The following is a 16,252-nucleotide window of genomic DNA, read 5'->3' as shown; positions in this document are numbered from 1 at the left end:
CTGTGTCCTGTTGCATGGTTCAGCAAACATTTGTTTACCAAACAATTGCTCTTCCCATCATCCTGTAAATTGTCTTCCTTTCTTTTAAAGCTAGACCTCTACCATCCTTTCTCCTTTAATTCAGGATTGCATACAAGCCTTGTCATTCTGCTCATGTTTATCTTAACTCAAGTACTGAGGTTCCTGAACCAAGGGTCCAGTCTGACTCCACTGGTATTATACCTGGTGCCATTTTTATTTTGCTGCTACCAACAGAACCAGCAGAATACTAGCTCAATCCAACATAGAGATGAATGTCACTTACATTGACCTCGAGCCTCATTATATGCTCATTATAATATATTAACTTTCTATTTTTTTTTAAATAATTTTATTTTTTTAATGGGGTGACATCAATAAATCAGGATACATATATTCAAAGATAACAAGTCCAGGTTATCTTGTCGTTCAATTATGTTGCATACCCACCACCCAAAGTCAGATTGTCCTCTGTCACCTTCTATCTTGTTTTCTTTGTGCCCCTCCCCCTCCCCCTTTCCCTCTCCCATTCCCCCCTCCCCCCCGTAACCACCACACTCTTATCAATGTCTCTTAGTTTCACTATTATGTCCCACCTACCTATGGAATAATACAGTTCCTGGTTTTTTCTGATTTACTTATTTCGCTTCGTATCATGTTATCAAGATCCCACCATTTTGCTGTAAATGTTCCGATGTCATCATTTCTTATGGCTGAGTAGTATTCCATAGTGTATATGTGCCACATCTTCTTTATCCAGTCATCTATTGATGGGCTTTTTGGTTGTTTCCATGTCCTGGCCACTGTGAACAATGCTGCAATAAACATGGGGCTGCATGTGTCTTTACGTATCAATGTTTCTGAGTTTTTGGGATATATACCCAGTAGAGGGATTGCTGGGTCATAAGGTAGTTCTATTTTCAGTTTTTTGAGGAACCACCATACTTTCTTCCATAATGGTTGTACTACTTTACATTCCCACCAACAGTGTATGAGGGTTCCTTTTTCTCCACAGCTTCTCCAACATTTGCAATTACCTGTCTTGCTAATAACAGCTAATCGAACAGATGTGAGGTGGTATCTCATTGCCGTTTTGATTTGCATTTCTCTAATAGCTAAAGAAGATGAGCATCTTTTCATATATCTGTTGGCCATTTGTATTTCTTCCTGGGAGAAGTGTCTGTTCATATCCTCTTCCCATTTTTTTATTGGATTGTTTGTTTGTTTGTTGTTGAGTTTTATGAGTTCTTTGTATATTTTGGATATTAGGCCCTTATCTGAGCTGTTGTTTGAAAATATCATTTCCCATTTAGTTGGCTTTCTGTTTATTTTGTTATCAGTTTCTCTTGCTGAGCAAAAACTTCTTAGTCTGATGTAGTCCCATTCATTAATTTTTGCCTTCACTTCTCTTGCCTGTGGAGTCAAATTCATAAAATGCTCTTTAAAACCCAGGTCCCTGAGTTGAGTACCTATGTCTTCTTCTATGTACTTAATTGTTTCAGGTCTTATGTTTAAATCTTTGATCCATTTTGAGTTAATTTTTGTACAGGGGGAGAGACTGTAGTCCAGTTTCATTCTTTTGCATGTGGCTTTCTAGTTTTCCCAGCACCATTTATTGAAGAGGCTTTCTTTTCTCCATTGTGTGTTGTTGGCCCCTTTATCAAAAATTATTTGACTATATATATGTGGTTTTATTTCTGGACTTTCTATTCTGTTCCATTGGTCTGAGTGTCTATTTTTCTGCCAATACCATGCTGTTTTGATTGTCGTGGCCCTATAATATAGTTTGAAGTCAGGTATTGAAATGCCCCCAGCTTCATTCTTTTTCTTTAGGATTGCTTTGGCTATTCAGGGTTTTTTATAGTTCCATATAAATCTGATGATTTTTTGCTCTATTTCTTTAAAAAACATCATTGGAAGTTTGATGGGAATTGCATTAAATTTGTATATTGCTTTGGGTAATATAGCCATCTTGATTATATTTATTCTTCCTAGCCAAGAACAAGGTATATTCTTCCATCTCATTATATCTTTTTCGATTTCCCTTAACAATGGTTTATAGTTTTCATTATATAAGTCCTTTACATTCTTTGTTATGTTTATTCCTCAGTATTTTATTTTTTTTGTTGCAATCGTGAAGGAGATTATTCTTTTGAGTTCCTTCTCAGTTGTTTCATTGTTGGCATATAGAAAGGCTATTGACTTCTGTATGTTAATTTTGTATCCTGCGACCTTACTGTATTGGCTTATTGTTTCTAGTAGTCTTTTTGTGGATTCTTTGGGGTTTTCGATGTATAGGAACATATCATCTGCAAAAAGTGATACCTTTACTTCTTCTTTTCCGATATGGATGCCTTTTATTTCTTTGTCTTGTCTGATTGCTCTGGCTAGAACCTCTAGTACCACATTAAATAAGAGTGGAGAGAGTGGACAACCCTGTCTTGTTCCTGATTTAAGGGGGAAAGCCTTCAGTTTAGTGCCATTTAATATGGTGTTAGCTGATGGTTTATCATATATGGCCTTTATCATGTTGAGATATTTTCCTTCTATACCCATTTTGTTGAGAGTCTTAAACATAAAATTGTGTTGTATTTTATCGAAAGCCTTTTCTGCGTCTATTGATAAGATCATGTGGTTTTTGTTCTTTGTTTTGTTGATATGGTGTATGACGTTAACCATTTTACGTATGTTGAACCATCCTTGAGATTCTGGGATGAATCCCACTTGATCATGATGTATTATTTTTTTAATATGTTGTTGTATTCGATTTGCTAGTATTTTGTTTAGTATTTTAGCATCTGTATTCATTAGAGATATTGGTCTGTAGTTTTCTTTTTTTGTGCCATCCTTGCCTGGTTTTGGTATGAGGGTTATGTTGGCCTCATAAAATGTGTTTGGAAGTATTGCTTCATCTTCAATTTTTTGGAAGACTTTGAGTAGAATAGGAACCAAGTCTTCTTTGAATGTTTGATAAAATTCGCTGGTATAGCCGTCAGGGCCTGGACTTTTATTTTTGGGGAGGTTTTTAATGGTTTTTCCTATTTCTTCTCTACTGATAGGTCTGTTTAGGCTTTCTGCTTCTTCTTGACTCAGTCTAGGAAGGTTGTATTTTTCTAGGAATTTATCCATTTCTTCTAGGTTGTTGAATTTAGTGGCATAAAGTTTTTCATAGTATTCTACAATAACTCTTTGTATATCTACAGTGTCCGTGGTGATTTCTCCTCTTTCATTTTGGATTTTGTTTATATGAGTTCTTTCTCTTTTTTCCTTGGTAAGTCTTGCCAAGGGTTTGTCAATTTTGTTGATCTTTTCAAAGAACCAGCTCCTTGTTCTATTAATTTTTTCTATAGTTTTTCTGTTCTCTAATTCATTTATATCTGCTCTGACTTTTATTATCTCCTTTCTTCGGCTGGTTTTGGGTTATCTTTGTTCTTCTTTTTCTAGTTCCTTAAGGTGGGAAGTTAAGTGGTTCACTTGGGCTCTCTCTTGTTTGTTCATATATGCCTGAAGTGATATGAACTTCCCTCTTATCACTGCTTTTGCTGCATCCCATAGATTCTGATATGTCGTATTGTCATTTTCATTAGTCTGTATATATCTTTTGATCTCTGCACTTATTTCTTCTTTGACCCATTCATTTTTTAAAAGTATGTTGTTTAGTTTCCACATTTTTGTGGGATTTTTTTCCTCTTTTTTGCAATTGAATTCTAGTTACAAGGCTTTATGATCAGAAAATATGCTTGGTACAACTTCAATTTTTCTGAATTTGCTGATGTTGTTTTTGTGGCCCAACATATGGTCAATTCTTGAGAATGATCCATGTACACTGGAGAAAAATGTATACTCAGTCACTTTGGGATGAAATGTCCTGTAGATGTCTATCATATCCAGGTGCTCTAGTGTTTTGTTTAAGGCCACTATGTCTTTGTTGATTCTCTGTTTGGATGACCGATCTAGAGCCGTCAGCGGTGTATTGAGGTCTCCAAGTATGATTGTGTTTTTGTCAGTTTTTGTTTTAAGATCAATAAGTAGCTGTCTTATATATTTTGGTGTTCCTTGGTTTGGTGCATATATATTAAGAATTGTTATGTCTTCTTGATTCAGTGTCCCCTTAGCCATTATGAAATGGCCATTTTTGTCTCTGAGTACTTTTTCTTTCTTGTAGTCAGCAGTATCCGATATGAGTATTGCTACACCTGCTTTTTTTTGGATGTTATTTGCTTGGAGTATTGTTTTCCAGCCTTTCACTTTGAATTTGTTTTTATCCTTGTTACTTAGATGAGTTTCCTGTAGGCAGCATACAGTTGGATTTTCTTTTTTAATCCATTCTGCTACTCTGTGCCTTTTTATTGGTGAGTTTAATCCGTTTACATTTAGTGTAATTATTGATACTTGTGAGTTCCCTATTGCCATTTTATATCTTGCTTTCTGTTAGTTTTGTGTCTTGTTTGATCCTTCTCTTTCATTTTCTATCTTTTGTTTTTATTTGGTTGTATTCCATACATCTTTCCTCTGTTGCTATCTTTTTTATCTCATGTGCTTCTGTGGTGGTTTTTTCAATGGTGGTTACCTTTGAGTAATGAAAAGGGTCCCTACCCTGTTCATTGTAGCGAACTATTTTGTGAGTACTTTTGTACTCCATCGTCCTTTGCTACTGTTAATCTCCATATTCTCCCCCTCTTTCTTTTTGTTGTTGTCACAGTTTAAATTTGGTTTCATTGTGTTCTTCTTGGAGCTTTTACTTGTGGCTCTGTTTTTTTTTTTTTGTTCTTTGTATCTGATTGGAGAACCCCCTTTAGTAATTCCTGGAGTGGGGGTTTTCTGGTGTTAAATTCTCTCATCTTTTCTGTATCTGTGAATGTTTTTATTTCTCCTTCATATTTGAAGGATAGCTTTGATGGGTAAAGTATTCGTGGCTGAAAGTTCCTCTCTTTCAGGACTTTAAATATTGGGGTCCACTCTCTTCTAGCTTGTAGAGTTTCTGCTGAGAAATCTGATGATAATCTAATGGGCCTTCCTTTATATGTTGTATTCTTCTTTTCCCTGGCTGCCTTGAGAATTTTTTCTTTGCTGTTGGTTTGTGTCAATTTCATTATGATATGCCTTGGAGTAGGTTTGTTGGGGTTAAGAAAACTCGGAGTTCTGTTTGCTTCTTGAACTTGAGGCTTTAGTTCTTTCCACAGGCTTGGGAAGTTCTCATCTATTATTTGTTTGAGTATATTCTCCATTCCATTTTCTCTCTCTTCTCCCTCTGATATACCTATTATTCTTATGTTATTCTTTTTGATGGAGTCAGATAATTCTTGTAGGGCTATCTCATTTTTTTAAATTTTTGAGTCTTTTTCTTCTTCTCTCTGTTGTGCCTCAAGTTGCTTGTCTTCTATTTCACTAATCCTCTCTTCTATCTGACCTGTTCTATTAGCTAAGCTTGTTACTTCATTTTTCAGCTCGTGAATTGAGTTTTTCATCTCTGTTTGATTTGTTTTTATAGTTTCAATTTCCTTGGACATATATTCTTTGTGTTCATTGAATAAAATGATTTGCTTTTAGTTGTTGGTTGTCTAAGAGTTATGATGAGAGGAATAAGAGGAAAACGGAAAAATGGGGGGACAAATTAAAAAACTACTATTGTATTTAGTGGAACAAGAACTAGATAAAATGGAGAGCCAGGGATGGGAGCACTGCTAGTGAGTTAAAAAGGTGAAGTAAAAATCCCCCAAAATGCCACAAACATAAGTTTGAGTCCCAGATAAGATAATTTGTTTGTTATTGAGGTTTGAATTAGAGGAGATGTAAAGGAGAAAGGAAGAAACTAATATAGAGGGAGAAAAGAAAGAGAGAGAGAAATAAAGAGGGAACCACTAAAAGAAGAAAAGAGAAAGGAGAGAGAGAGAGAGAGAGAGAGAGAGTTAAGGGTTTTGGAGTGCAACCCTCATAGAGAGAAAGGAAGAGAGGAGAAAAGATAATGGGAGATGTAACACTTATGGGTTGTGTAGTTCAAGGAGAGGAGAGAGTAAGACCGGCAGAGAGTTAATCGGCCAAATTGGAAGAGGAAAAAAAGTATCAAGAATGAAGATAAGAGAAACAAACGAACAAATATAATAAAATGGGATAGGTTATAAAGTCTGCAGATTATTCTTGATTTTGAGAGGTTATCTTCTTGCTTTTTCTTTTCTCTCCCTCTTCCTGGTCGGTGACTCTGTACCCCGGGTTCTGCCCCTTTGGCACGCTCAGGTAGAGGTTTGCAGTTGATAAGTCTCTATGGCAATGTCATGTATTGTGCTTTAGTCTCATTGGCAGTCGAGGCTCATTAGCATTTATAGGCTCCGACAGTGAGAGAGTCCGTGTTCCTGGAGCCTTTCTCCTAGTCTTTCCTTCCTCAATTAGTAGCCTGATAATCCAGCTATGGGGTTGCTGCTGCCTCTGCCTGGATAGTAAGAGGCTCAAAGAGCTGGCAACTCCCCACTCTATTTCCACTCAGCACAGGGCTCTGGGTAAGGCTCAGTCAGTCAGAGCTGCTAGCATAATCAGGCGGGCTTTCTGCCCACTCAAAGACCTCTGGCTCTGTCTGCCACTCTGTCCGGTAACACAGGGGGGCGCCCACTTCCGGGGCGCTTGGAGGAAACTCTCACTCACTGGCTGCGCGCGCAGACCAGGATATCCGGCCAGCAGTCTCACGCTCTGAGTGAAACCCCCAACCTCAGGGAAAACTTGCAGTGTTGGAATTGAGTCTCGCTCTGTCCCCGTGCGCGGCTTTTGCAAGGCGCTGGGGCGGCCCGAGATTCCGCTTTGGCCCACACAAAGGCCCCTGACTCTGCCCCTCTGTGCGATAACACGGGCGCGCACTGCCGAGGCACTCGGAGGAATCTCTCATTCACTATCTGCGCGCGCAAACCAGGATATGAGGCCGGCCGCGTTTCCTTCTGAGTGAAACACCCTCCAGCATGGAAAATCTCCACCGTTGGAATTAGTTCTCACTCCCTCCCATGCGTGGCTTTCCCAGGGCGCTGGGGCTGCCCGGAGACTCTGCCCTCAGCCCACAGAAAGGCCTCTGACCCTGCCTCTCCGTGGGGCAACACGGGCACCCACTCTCGGGGCCTAGGAAGAAATCTCTCGCCCACTAACTGCGCACACGCTGACCAGGAGACCGGGTAAAATGGCCGCCCCGCTTGTCTTTCTTTGTTTGGGTTTGGCGCGAGTGTTAGCTTGTATTGCCCGGGTTGCCACAGGATCAGATTTTCCTCGGCTTGGATCTCCATGCCACAGCCTGGTTCCGCCATTTGTGCCGCGGCCTGGATCTATTCACCCCCTTTGCCCGCCTCAGTTTCTATATTCACAGTTACCAGAGAAAGCCGCCCTGTTTAGGTTAGTGAGGAAGGCGGAGCATTTCTTACTCCCTATTTCCTTCGGGGTTTGGTTATATATTTAGCCAATTTTTCACTCAACCATACCTTTGGGTGTATTGCGAAGCATCTGGAGGCTCCAAGTATAGGTTTTTCTGTTTCTGGTTGAAGATCTTGTTGAGTTTTGGGGGAGATTTATCGGTATCGCTTCCTACCCCGCCATTACTCTGATGTCATCTCCACATTAACTTTCTAAATGACATACCCTGAGCTTCTGTTATTGGAAATAAAAAATCCTAAAAGGTCACAAATGGCCAACAGAGATTTTCCAAGAAGACTTTACCCCTTTCCTAGAAAAATTCTGAATATTTCTTCTCCTTATTGAATACCCTCCCCTCAGTTAATGAGCTTCAATAAAATGAATAAATCCTACTAGGGTGGGGCTGCTCTGCCTGTGGAGTAGCCTTCTCTTTGTCTCAATGCCTCACTAATAAATTCTCTTCCACTTTAAACTCTATGCTGGTTTTATTTGGAATTCTTTCCTGCACAAAGTGTAGAACCCACAGTGGGTCACAGACCTTTGGGTCCCCAAAGCCTTGGATTGCCTGCATTAGTATGAGAGTTCACATCTGTGGCAGGCTAGGATCCTGATATGTTCTGGGGAGTTTGAGGAAATAAAATATTGCCCAAATGTGTAGATAGCTGAAGGAGCAATTCGGTGGAGACAATTTCTTGGTGATAGCTAGCCTATATTTGTATATAATAGCAGCTTTTAGTCCTCCAATTTGAGATTCTGTATGGAAATATTTAGCACTGCAAACTTAAGGAATCTTGTCTGGTAAATTAACATTCTTTCTGCATCTGGGTAAATAATGAGGTGAAATCTAATGAAGGAAGTTCTTTTTTTTTGGTGACCAAGAATAAGCTTCTTTGAAATTATATTTATTAAAATGGAGGAGACTAGAGGGGAAAGTGTGTGCTTCAGTGGGAAACTGCACTGTTTAGAACTTAGAAATTATCTGATTCTGATTATGTGGGGACTTTATGTTTTTGAGCTATTTTCTATCTCTGTAAGTTGTAGATACTAATAGCTGTTAAAAAACAAAAATTCAACTAAGTACATTTAAGCCTCTAATGGGCTTTATTGAATGATTCTTAAATTGGGCAGTGTCTCTTCCAGTAAATAGGGAGGTGCCCTTAGAAGTTATATAAAATGGAAGTGTTTTATAGGCAGGAGGATGTGGCAAAGAAGTCAACAGCAAAGAAAGCATTATTTCAGGCTAGATCATCTTCTTTTTGAGGAAGGGAATGGCAGAGATTTATGCAGATTACCTCACTAATGCTAATTAGGAAATTTCAGATTGACTGGTTAAAGATCACATATCTGGGAGGGGTTGAAGTTACAATTAAGTTTGCTGTTTTGAGGGCAAAAAACTCCATGTTAATTTTTTTTAAATATAGCAATCAAAGTAATTCATGTTGGTAGACATACTAATAAATTCTATTTGGTGGACTGTCAATTGGCCTGTTTCCTTCAAGGTGGAAGCCATATTTGTACTCATTTGCAAATTAATGTCAACATTCCTATCTATAAATGTATCTTTTATATGAACTCTCCTTTGAACTGATTATATCATTTCCCCACTCTTTCATTAAAAGTGAGTTAAACAAGGTCTTTAATAAATGTTCATTTTATGTCTTTGTGAGAATTGTAAAGTCACCTTTTTTGAAAACTAGTCTTTATCAGGGTTTACATTTTTGCATGGGAGAGACAATACATTACATACAGTATAATGAGTTAGATGTCTATTTTAAAACTTAAAAGACAAGAAACTTTCCACCCTGTATCATTTAGAAAGTGATATTTTAATGCCCAAGAAGGAAGTATTAAGATATAAAATTAATGAATAAATTAAATTGTTTTTATTTTTTAAAATTGCATGTATGCATATTTATTTGTTTTATTGGTTTTGTGTGTGTGTCATTGCCCATCTTAATTTCCTGAGAACACAAGCTAAAAACAATGTGTTGAAGGGGATATATTTAAAAAAGAGGCAATCCTCTGTCACTTTTAATCACTATCCAGTTGTAATATAAATGTATGCGATTAATTCTTGAATGACATAATTCTTGAATGGACACATTACTTTAAGCATGATAAAAATGGCAAGCATATGTTGTGTTCATAATGCTTGTAAAGCAAGCTGCATAAAACTGAAACCTTAGAATACATGTTATGTTTATATAAGACTCCTAATCCTAAATCATAATCCAACAAATTTGCAAGGTTGATTCTTTATTCTTAATAAACATTTGACAGATGATATTTTAAAGTAATTAATATATGTGTTATTCTTTATTGATTCATCCTGCTTGTTCTGTGTCATTAACTAATTAGGTTTTCATTAAGGTTAAGCATTTCTGTCAGGTGTGTTTCTGACACAGTTTCCCTAAAACCAGATTTCTTATTTGCTGGCTCTTCACACAGTACACAATGGGGTTCATCAATGGAGGTACTAGGAGGAAAATATCAGCCATGAGAATCTTAGCGATTGGGAAACTGTGTTTGGCAAACCGGTAGATGACAGCTAGGGAGATAATAGGAACATAGAAGATGAGTACAGCACAGATATGGGAGACACATGTATTGAGGGCCTTGAACCTTTTCTTCTGTGATGCTATGCTCAGTACTGCTTTCAGTATTAGCACGTAGGACATGAAAATAAATGTTAAGTCTAGGATGGCTGTGAGAGCCACAAATAAGCCATAGATGACATTGACCTTGTTGTCAGAGCAGGCCAGCTTCATGACATCCTGATGTAGGCAGTAGGAATGGGAAAGGAGGTTTTTCTTACAGTACCTTAGATGTTTTAATGTAAATGGGAAAGGGAGGATCAACAAAACATTTTTGAGAGAAAAAACAAACCCGATTTTGGAGACTCTGGCACTGGTCAGAATGGAGGTATATCTCAGAGGACTGTAAATGGCAATAAAGCGATCAAAAGACATGATGAGAAGTACTGATGATTCCATAGCTGAGAATCCATGAATAAAAAACTCTTGAGCAATACAGGCATCTGGGGAAATTCCTGGAGCATTGAACAAGAATACCTTTAGCATGGTAGGCAGAGAGGAGAGGGACAACCCAAGGTCTGAGACAGCCAACATGGAGAGAAAATAGTACATGGGTTCATGCAGACAAGTCTGTGTTTTTACAAAAAATAGGATTGTACAGTTCCCCAGGATGGCAACAAGGTATATGAAGCAAATGGGGATGGAGATCCAAATGTTGGCAGGCTCTATCCCTGGGATGCCAATCAGAAAGAAGGTAGATATTTCAGAGGTGTTGAAGATACACATGCCAGATATATGAGGGAAGCAAGATGAGAGGCTCAGAAAAGGCTTCCTGCAGTGCTCCCAACAGAGTGGTTCAAACGCCTGACTATCTTATTGTAATCATTGAGGTCTGATGAATCCAAGTGATATACAGACACGTAATTTTTACACACAAATCTAAATGGAAAAAAAAACAGGTGGAGAAGTAGACATCAATATCCTGTTAAAAACAAAAACAGAAAGAAAGAAAAATAAATTGTTATCAAAATGGAATCTTGATTTGGATTACAACAAATATAAATTACAACAGATATGATTATAGTAGATATAGATTATAATAGTAAGTGCCTGTTTTCCAATTCAAGAACTTAAGACTTTTGTTTTTAATATGTAAATACTAAAATCTATGAACTATTAAGAATTGTTTAAAATTTTAATGAATTTACATAACATTCACAGGCAAGTAATATATTTTATACAATGCCCTCTAATGTAAACATGGGTTTTATTTTCTTTCTTCAAGTCTTTTTTTATGTCTCTCAAAAATATCTGGTCAATTTTTCCATAGAGGATTTTATGTCTTTTGTAAAATTTATTCTTAGAATTCTTATGACTTCATTGCTATTATTTATAGGATCATTAATTTTCTATTATTTTTCTTAATGATTACTAGTCATATAGGGAAATACTACAGATCTTTGTTGCAAATTCTGTTATCAGTCCATGCTGGTCATTCTCTTTTTTATTCTCCAGCCCTACTACAGATTCTTAAATGATTCTGAATCCTGTTTTGTCCCCTTAAACCTGTACACACCTCCATAAAGAAATCCTTCAATAAACATTCAATTGACTTTTCATGTATGTCTATCTCTTGCTGGCTGGCACATGGTCTTTCACCCCTTTTAGTTAAGAGTTTTTTCTCATATGCCTGACCAGATGGTGGCACAGTGGATAGAGTGTTGGCCTGGGATGCAGAGGATCCAGGTTGGAAACCCCAAGGTCTCTCTGGCTTGAGGGCAGGCTCATCCAGCTTGAGCATGGGGTTGCCAGCTTGAGCGTGGGATCATAGACATGACTACATGGTCACTGGTTTGAGTCCAAGGTCATTGGCTTAAGCAAGGGGTCACTTACTCTGCTGGAGCCCCCTGGTTGAGGCACATATGAGAAAGCAATGAATGAACAACTAAGGTGCCTCAAGGAAAAATTGATGCTTCTCATATCTCTCTCCCTTTCTATCCGTCTGTCCCTCTCTCTCTCTCAAAAAAAAATATTTTTTTCTTCCTGTTTTAGTCTTTTAGGATGTTCTTTTTATCATTGATATAATGCAGTTCAATATGTAGTACACAGATGGAGATTTATAATTAACTTATTTTGTTTGGAGCTTAGCAATTGCAACCTGAAAATTTACATATTTGAATATACTCTGCCATTATAACTTTCAACATTGTCCATTCAGCAATATATCTAGCTAAAAAATGTTGAAATTTTTCATTCTAAATTTCTAGTTAGATTGCTTCATGTTTTTAAACTCTTTATTTTTTATTGGTATTTGGTATATTTTTAGTACTACTTTCTTATTTAATAATCCTCTTTTCATTCATGTCTGGTCTCAAATATATTCCAGCTATTCAGTTTTATTTCAATTCTTCCTTTTCAAAATAAGTTTATTTTAATAACTGTCAATTTCCATTTATATGTAACAGTCCTCCCATATTTTTTCATTCATTTTTTGTTATTATTTTTTGCATTTATTTTTGAGGGTCTTAAGCATGTCTACTTAAAATTTATTTTATGTTGCTTTACTCTTTTTTCTCATGAGCGTTTATTCATACTAAAAGTGTAGTTTCTTTCTTAGTGTTAGCCTTTTTATTGTTTTAGAATTTTACTTATATTCTTGCCTTGAGTGGAAATTTCTTTGCTTGATGATTTATTTTGTTTATGCCCCATGATTAGATGTGGTAGTTGGCTCTTTCTCACTTCCTGAAGTTTGTCAATTATATCAAGTTTTTACAATAGTTAATGTGATCTTGTTTCAAAAAAAAATTTAGTATAGTTTTGCTATTTTCCTCCCTAGGTATTTCAAGCTTTTTAGAAAGAGCAGACTTGACCTGTGACAATAGCTGTCTGTGCTCTTCATGTAGGTTAACAGCTTCATGTCTCACATAGGGTACCTTAGATTGGTCCCTTGTCAAACATGGAAAACTATTATGCTGAGTCCCACACAGATGCTGAACTGCCAATTACCAATATGGCTCCAGACCAAGAGCCAAGTGGATTTGTGGATTCAACTTCAACACACAATTATGTATTTTTGGACACTGCATCTCATAATAACCATATCTATCTATCCACTATGTGTTTTCTATTGATAGTTGTTTTCCTATTTTAAGAACAATGTCAATATCTTTTTTATAATTTTTATGTTACTGTATCTATTATTGCTGCATGTAAGTGGGGAGTGAAAATTGATATATCTGATTTTGTTCACTATACTATACTGAATAAAATTCTCCATCAAAAATTAAATACAATTTAAAAACTATAATCATGTAGGTGCCTATTTTCCAATTCAAGAATTTGAGACTTTTGCTTTTAATATAAAAATGTAATATTTATGATGTAAATATTAAGATTATATTTGAGCTTATAATCAGAAAAATATTGATTTTGTTGAGAATTATTAAATCTTGTGCTCTTTGTAAAATAATGAGTTTACTAATTTATTCAATAATATACTAGAACTGATTGCAGGTTTCATCATCAATCCTTGTCATGAAGGATTTGATAATCTCACTGAGATCTGAAATATTTAAGCACTTTCTTAGTTCTAATATTCTTACCTTGACTTCCTTCTTTGATCATTATGTTGTTATGATTCTGTTGTCATGCCAAAATCTTAAAAGCTTCTGTTCCCTTTCTTCTTATTTATTTTCTGTAATTTTTCTCTCATGCAATCTCAAATTGTAATCACCACTGTTCACCACCCTCAATTGTTTCTGTGTTGTTGCTGTTGCTTCCTGAATTTTTGCTGTCTTCTGAATGGATTTTTTAGGTTTAACCTCACCTTCAAATTCCTATACCTATTTTCTTCTGTGCAAACTATTTCTGGATTGACTGCAAACATTATAGTGACAATGATCCCCTTAAAAATAGGATGTCAAGAAGACAGACAGAAAGAAAGGAATTCAGAGGAAGCTCTAAATGATATAACAAGTTTTATGCATTAAAAAGAGAAAAAAAAGCAAAAATATCTAACTGGTATTTAAATATTTTTCACTTTATATGTAAGACCCTCATACAAATTCATAGAAGGCAATGTATTAGTGTTACTGTGACCAAAACCACTGAGGGTATTAGTGTTACTGTGACCAAAACCACTGTGATAACTGTCTACCTAAACACCAATCCTGTTGTGTCACATGATGCAACTATCAATTGAGAGCTATCTATTAGACCTAGTGTCTTCCAATTCCCTATATGTGCTTCTAATGCTAATCTGAAAGAAGTGAGATAAATGTTCAATGAAAAACTGAAACTGAAGTTTTATTCCCACAGGAATTGTGCAAGAGTTTTGTTTGTTTGGTCTGTGTAACTGTACAGTTAAATAGGGTTATTGGAAGCCATTCCCTCAAGGACAGATGGCATTAAAATATGTTTAATGTTAAATTTATTGAGCCAAGTGAGATGTTTGAAGAGAATGTTGCTTTTGCTGTCTAGGGTCCTTCTTCAACCAGGCCTGTCTGTTGAACTTACCTAGTTCAGGCTTTATTTCATTAGCCCTGTTTATCAATGTCTACTCCATGTTGTAATAATATAAGGTTATAGTAATTAAATATATAGAAATATAAAAATATGGAAGATATATAAAAGTAATTAAAAGGATATTAAAAATAATTATTAAAATTAAGTAAAATTATGCCAATTGGATAGGAATTAATATAGTGGCTTAGTGCCATAACTCTGTAATATGATAAACAGACTCTGACTTACAAGCAGAGCCCAGTTAGTATGTGTGTGAAGTTATACATAGATAAGAAGTGGCTTGGTGTTATTTACATTAACTTTGTAAATTAATGAAAAGAAGAACATCTTAAAAAGTGGTTTAATGTAAGCATTTCGGTAGATTGACATAAAGGGGGTTCCCTGTGAGGAACTCCCAAAAAAGGTGGTTTGAGGTGATAATCCTGTAGATTGACACCTATTAGAAGGTGTTGTCCAGAAAGGGTACTAAAGCTGAGAGGCCCCCTGCTGCAATAGTCACCCAAACTCCAACGTTGATGTGGACTGTCTCCACGCTGCTCTGCGCTCTGACCAAAGCCAGCTGAGAGGAGCATGCTGGGGCCCCCTTAAGCTGTACCCAAGGCACCCCAAAAGGATTTGTGAGTAATAAATTGCCCATGTTATTATTGCAACTAATTTGTGTGTCGGTCGGGTCTTTCCTCTGGTGGCATTTAACAGTAGCATCCTCATAGCTGCCTCAAGAGTAGTCTCGAAAAGGCTGCCAGCCCTGCTAATAAGCAGAAGTGTCCCACTGTATGGGGAAGTCGAATCAGGGACGCCTGGTCAACATAGAGCTTGGGCTCTACTGGAACACTCCCTCACCCCAAGAAGTTCCTCCTTACGTATATGGAAACTCTGCTACTCCAATTTTACCTCCAGATGTTACCTAGTAAACATTCTCCCAAACTTAATAGGTTGCCAATAATTTCATAATATTTTTGATATATAATAATGTCTTTAATGGTTTCAAATCTTTTAATCAATTTAAACATTTTGAGAAATGAGTTATAAATCCCTCCATAATAAATCTTATCAATTACTTACAAGAAAAATGGAGCAACAAGAAAATTTATAAACAGCACATTATTTACTCTTCATTATCAACCTGTACTTTTCCTGAACTAACCCCCACCCCCAAATTCTTTTGTTAGAAACTGCAATACCTTTCTGGAAAACCTATTTTATTTTTTGTTTGAAGTGTGACCTTTTTAAGAGTCTAGAGGAAAACAGAACACTGAACACAAAATTTTACACTTTGTTGTGTTATTTCAGAAGTACTTACTGACAACCAATGCCAAAAACATAACAAATGCTGTTTAAAGAACATATACAGAATGTCTTAAAGAATAAAGGTCACTATTTATATGGAGATTATTTAATAAAATTGTTTATCTTGTTCTTTATGTTAAAAGTAGAGTGATATTTAATGTAGTCAGAATGATGTTCTCAGGACTGTTTCTGGTCTTGAGTATATTCTGAGATTGAAGTAAGTATTAAACAGTAAAATCATAACAGATTCATCAAAGCTAAGTTTTTGATTAATGAGATGCACAGTTAGAACATGAGGATTTTCCAGTACTTACCAAAAAGATGGCCACTGCATTTATAATTCAGTTCAAAAAAGAGATGAAATCAAGTAGAAGCTACCCCTAGTCCCAGTTGCTACATACAAAGGTTGATACTGATGGTCTGATTCTAGTCTTTTTACTCTGATGCCTTTTTAGTGTAACAAGAGCCTTTGGGAAGACAACTAAGAAAGCTGTGCCCAGAGGGAC

General features: G+C 36.4%; 1 protein-coding gene across 1 annotated transcript; it reads right to left on the bottom strand.

Moving 5' to 3' along the window:
• Positions 1-9,785: 9,785 nt before the first annotated feature.
• On the bottom strand, positions 9,786-10,721 carry LOC136388846 (olfactory receptor 51A7-like). The gene has a single exon (XM_066360655.1). It carries the CDS (start codon positions 10,719-10,721, stop codon positions 9,786-9,788), a length of 936 nt encoding a protein of 311 aa, XP_066216752.1.
• Positions 10,722-16,252: the final 5,531 nt, after the last annotated feature.

The sequence above is a fragment of the Saccopteryx leptura genome, chromosome 1 (genome assembly GCF_036850995.1).
Source record: "Saccopteryx leptura isolate mSacLep1 chromosome 1, mSacLep1_pri_phased_curated, whole genome shotgun sequence".
NCBI classification, from domain to species: Eukaryota; Metazoa; Chordata; class Mammalia; order Chiroptera; family Emballonuridae; genus Saccopteryx; species Saccopteryx leptura.
This window is presented reverse-complemented; position numbering and strand designations above follow the sequence as displayed.

Bases quoted from the DNA above. Each gene is read 5' to 3' on its own strand.
- LOC136388846 (XM_066360655.1), bottom strand. From the start codon at position 10,721: ATGTGTATCTTCAACACCTCTGAAATATCTACCTTCTTTCTGATTGGC.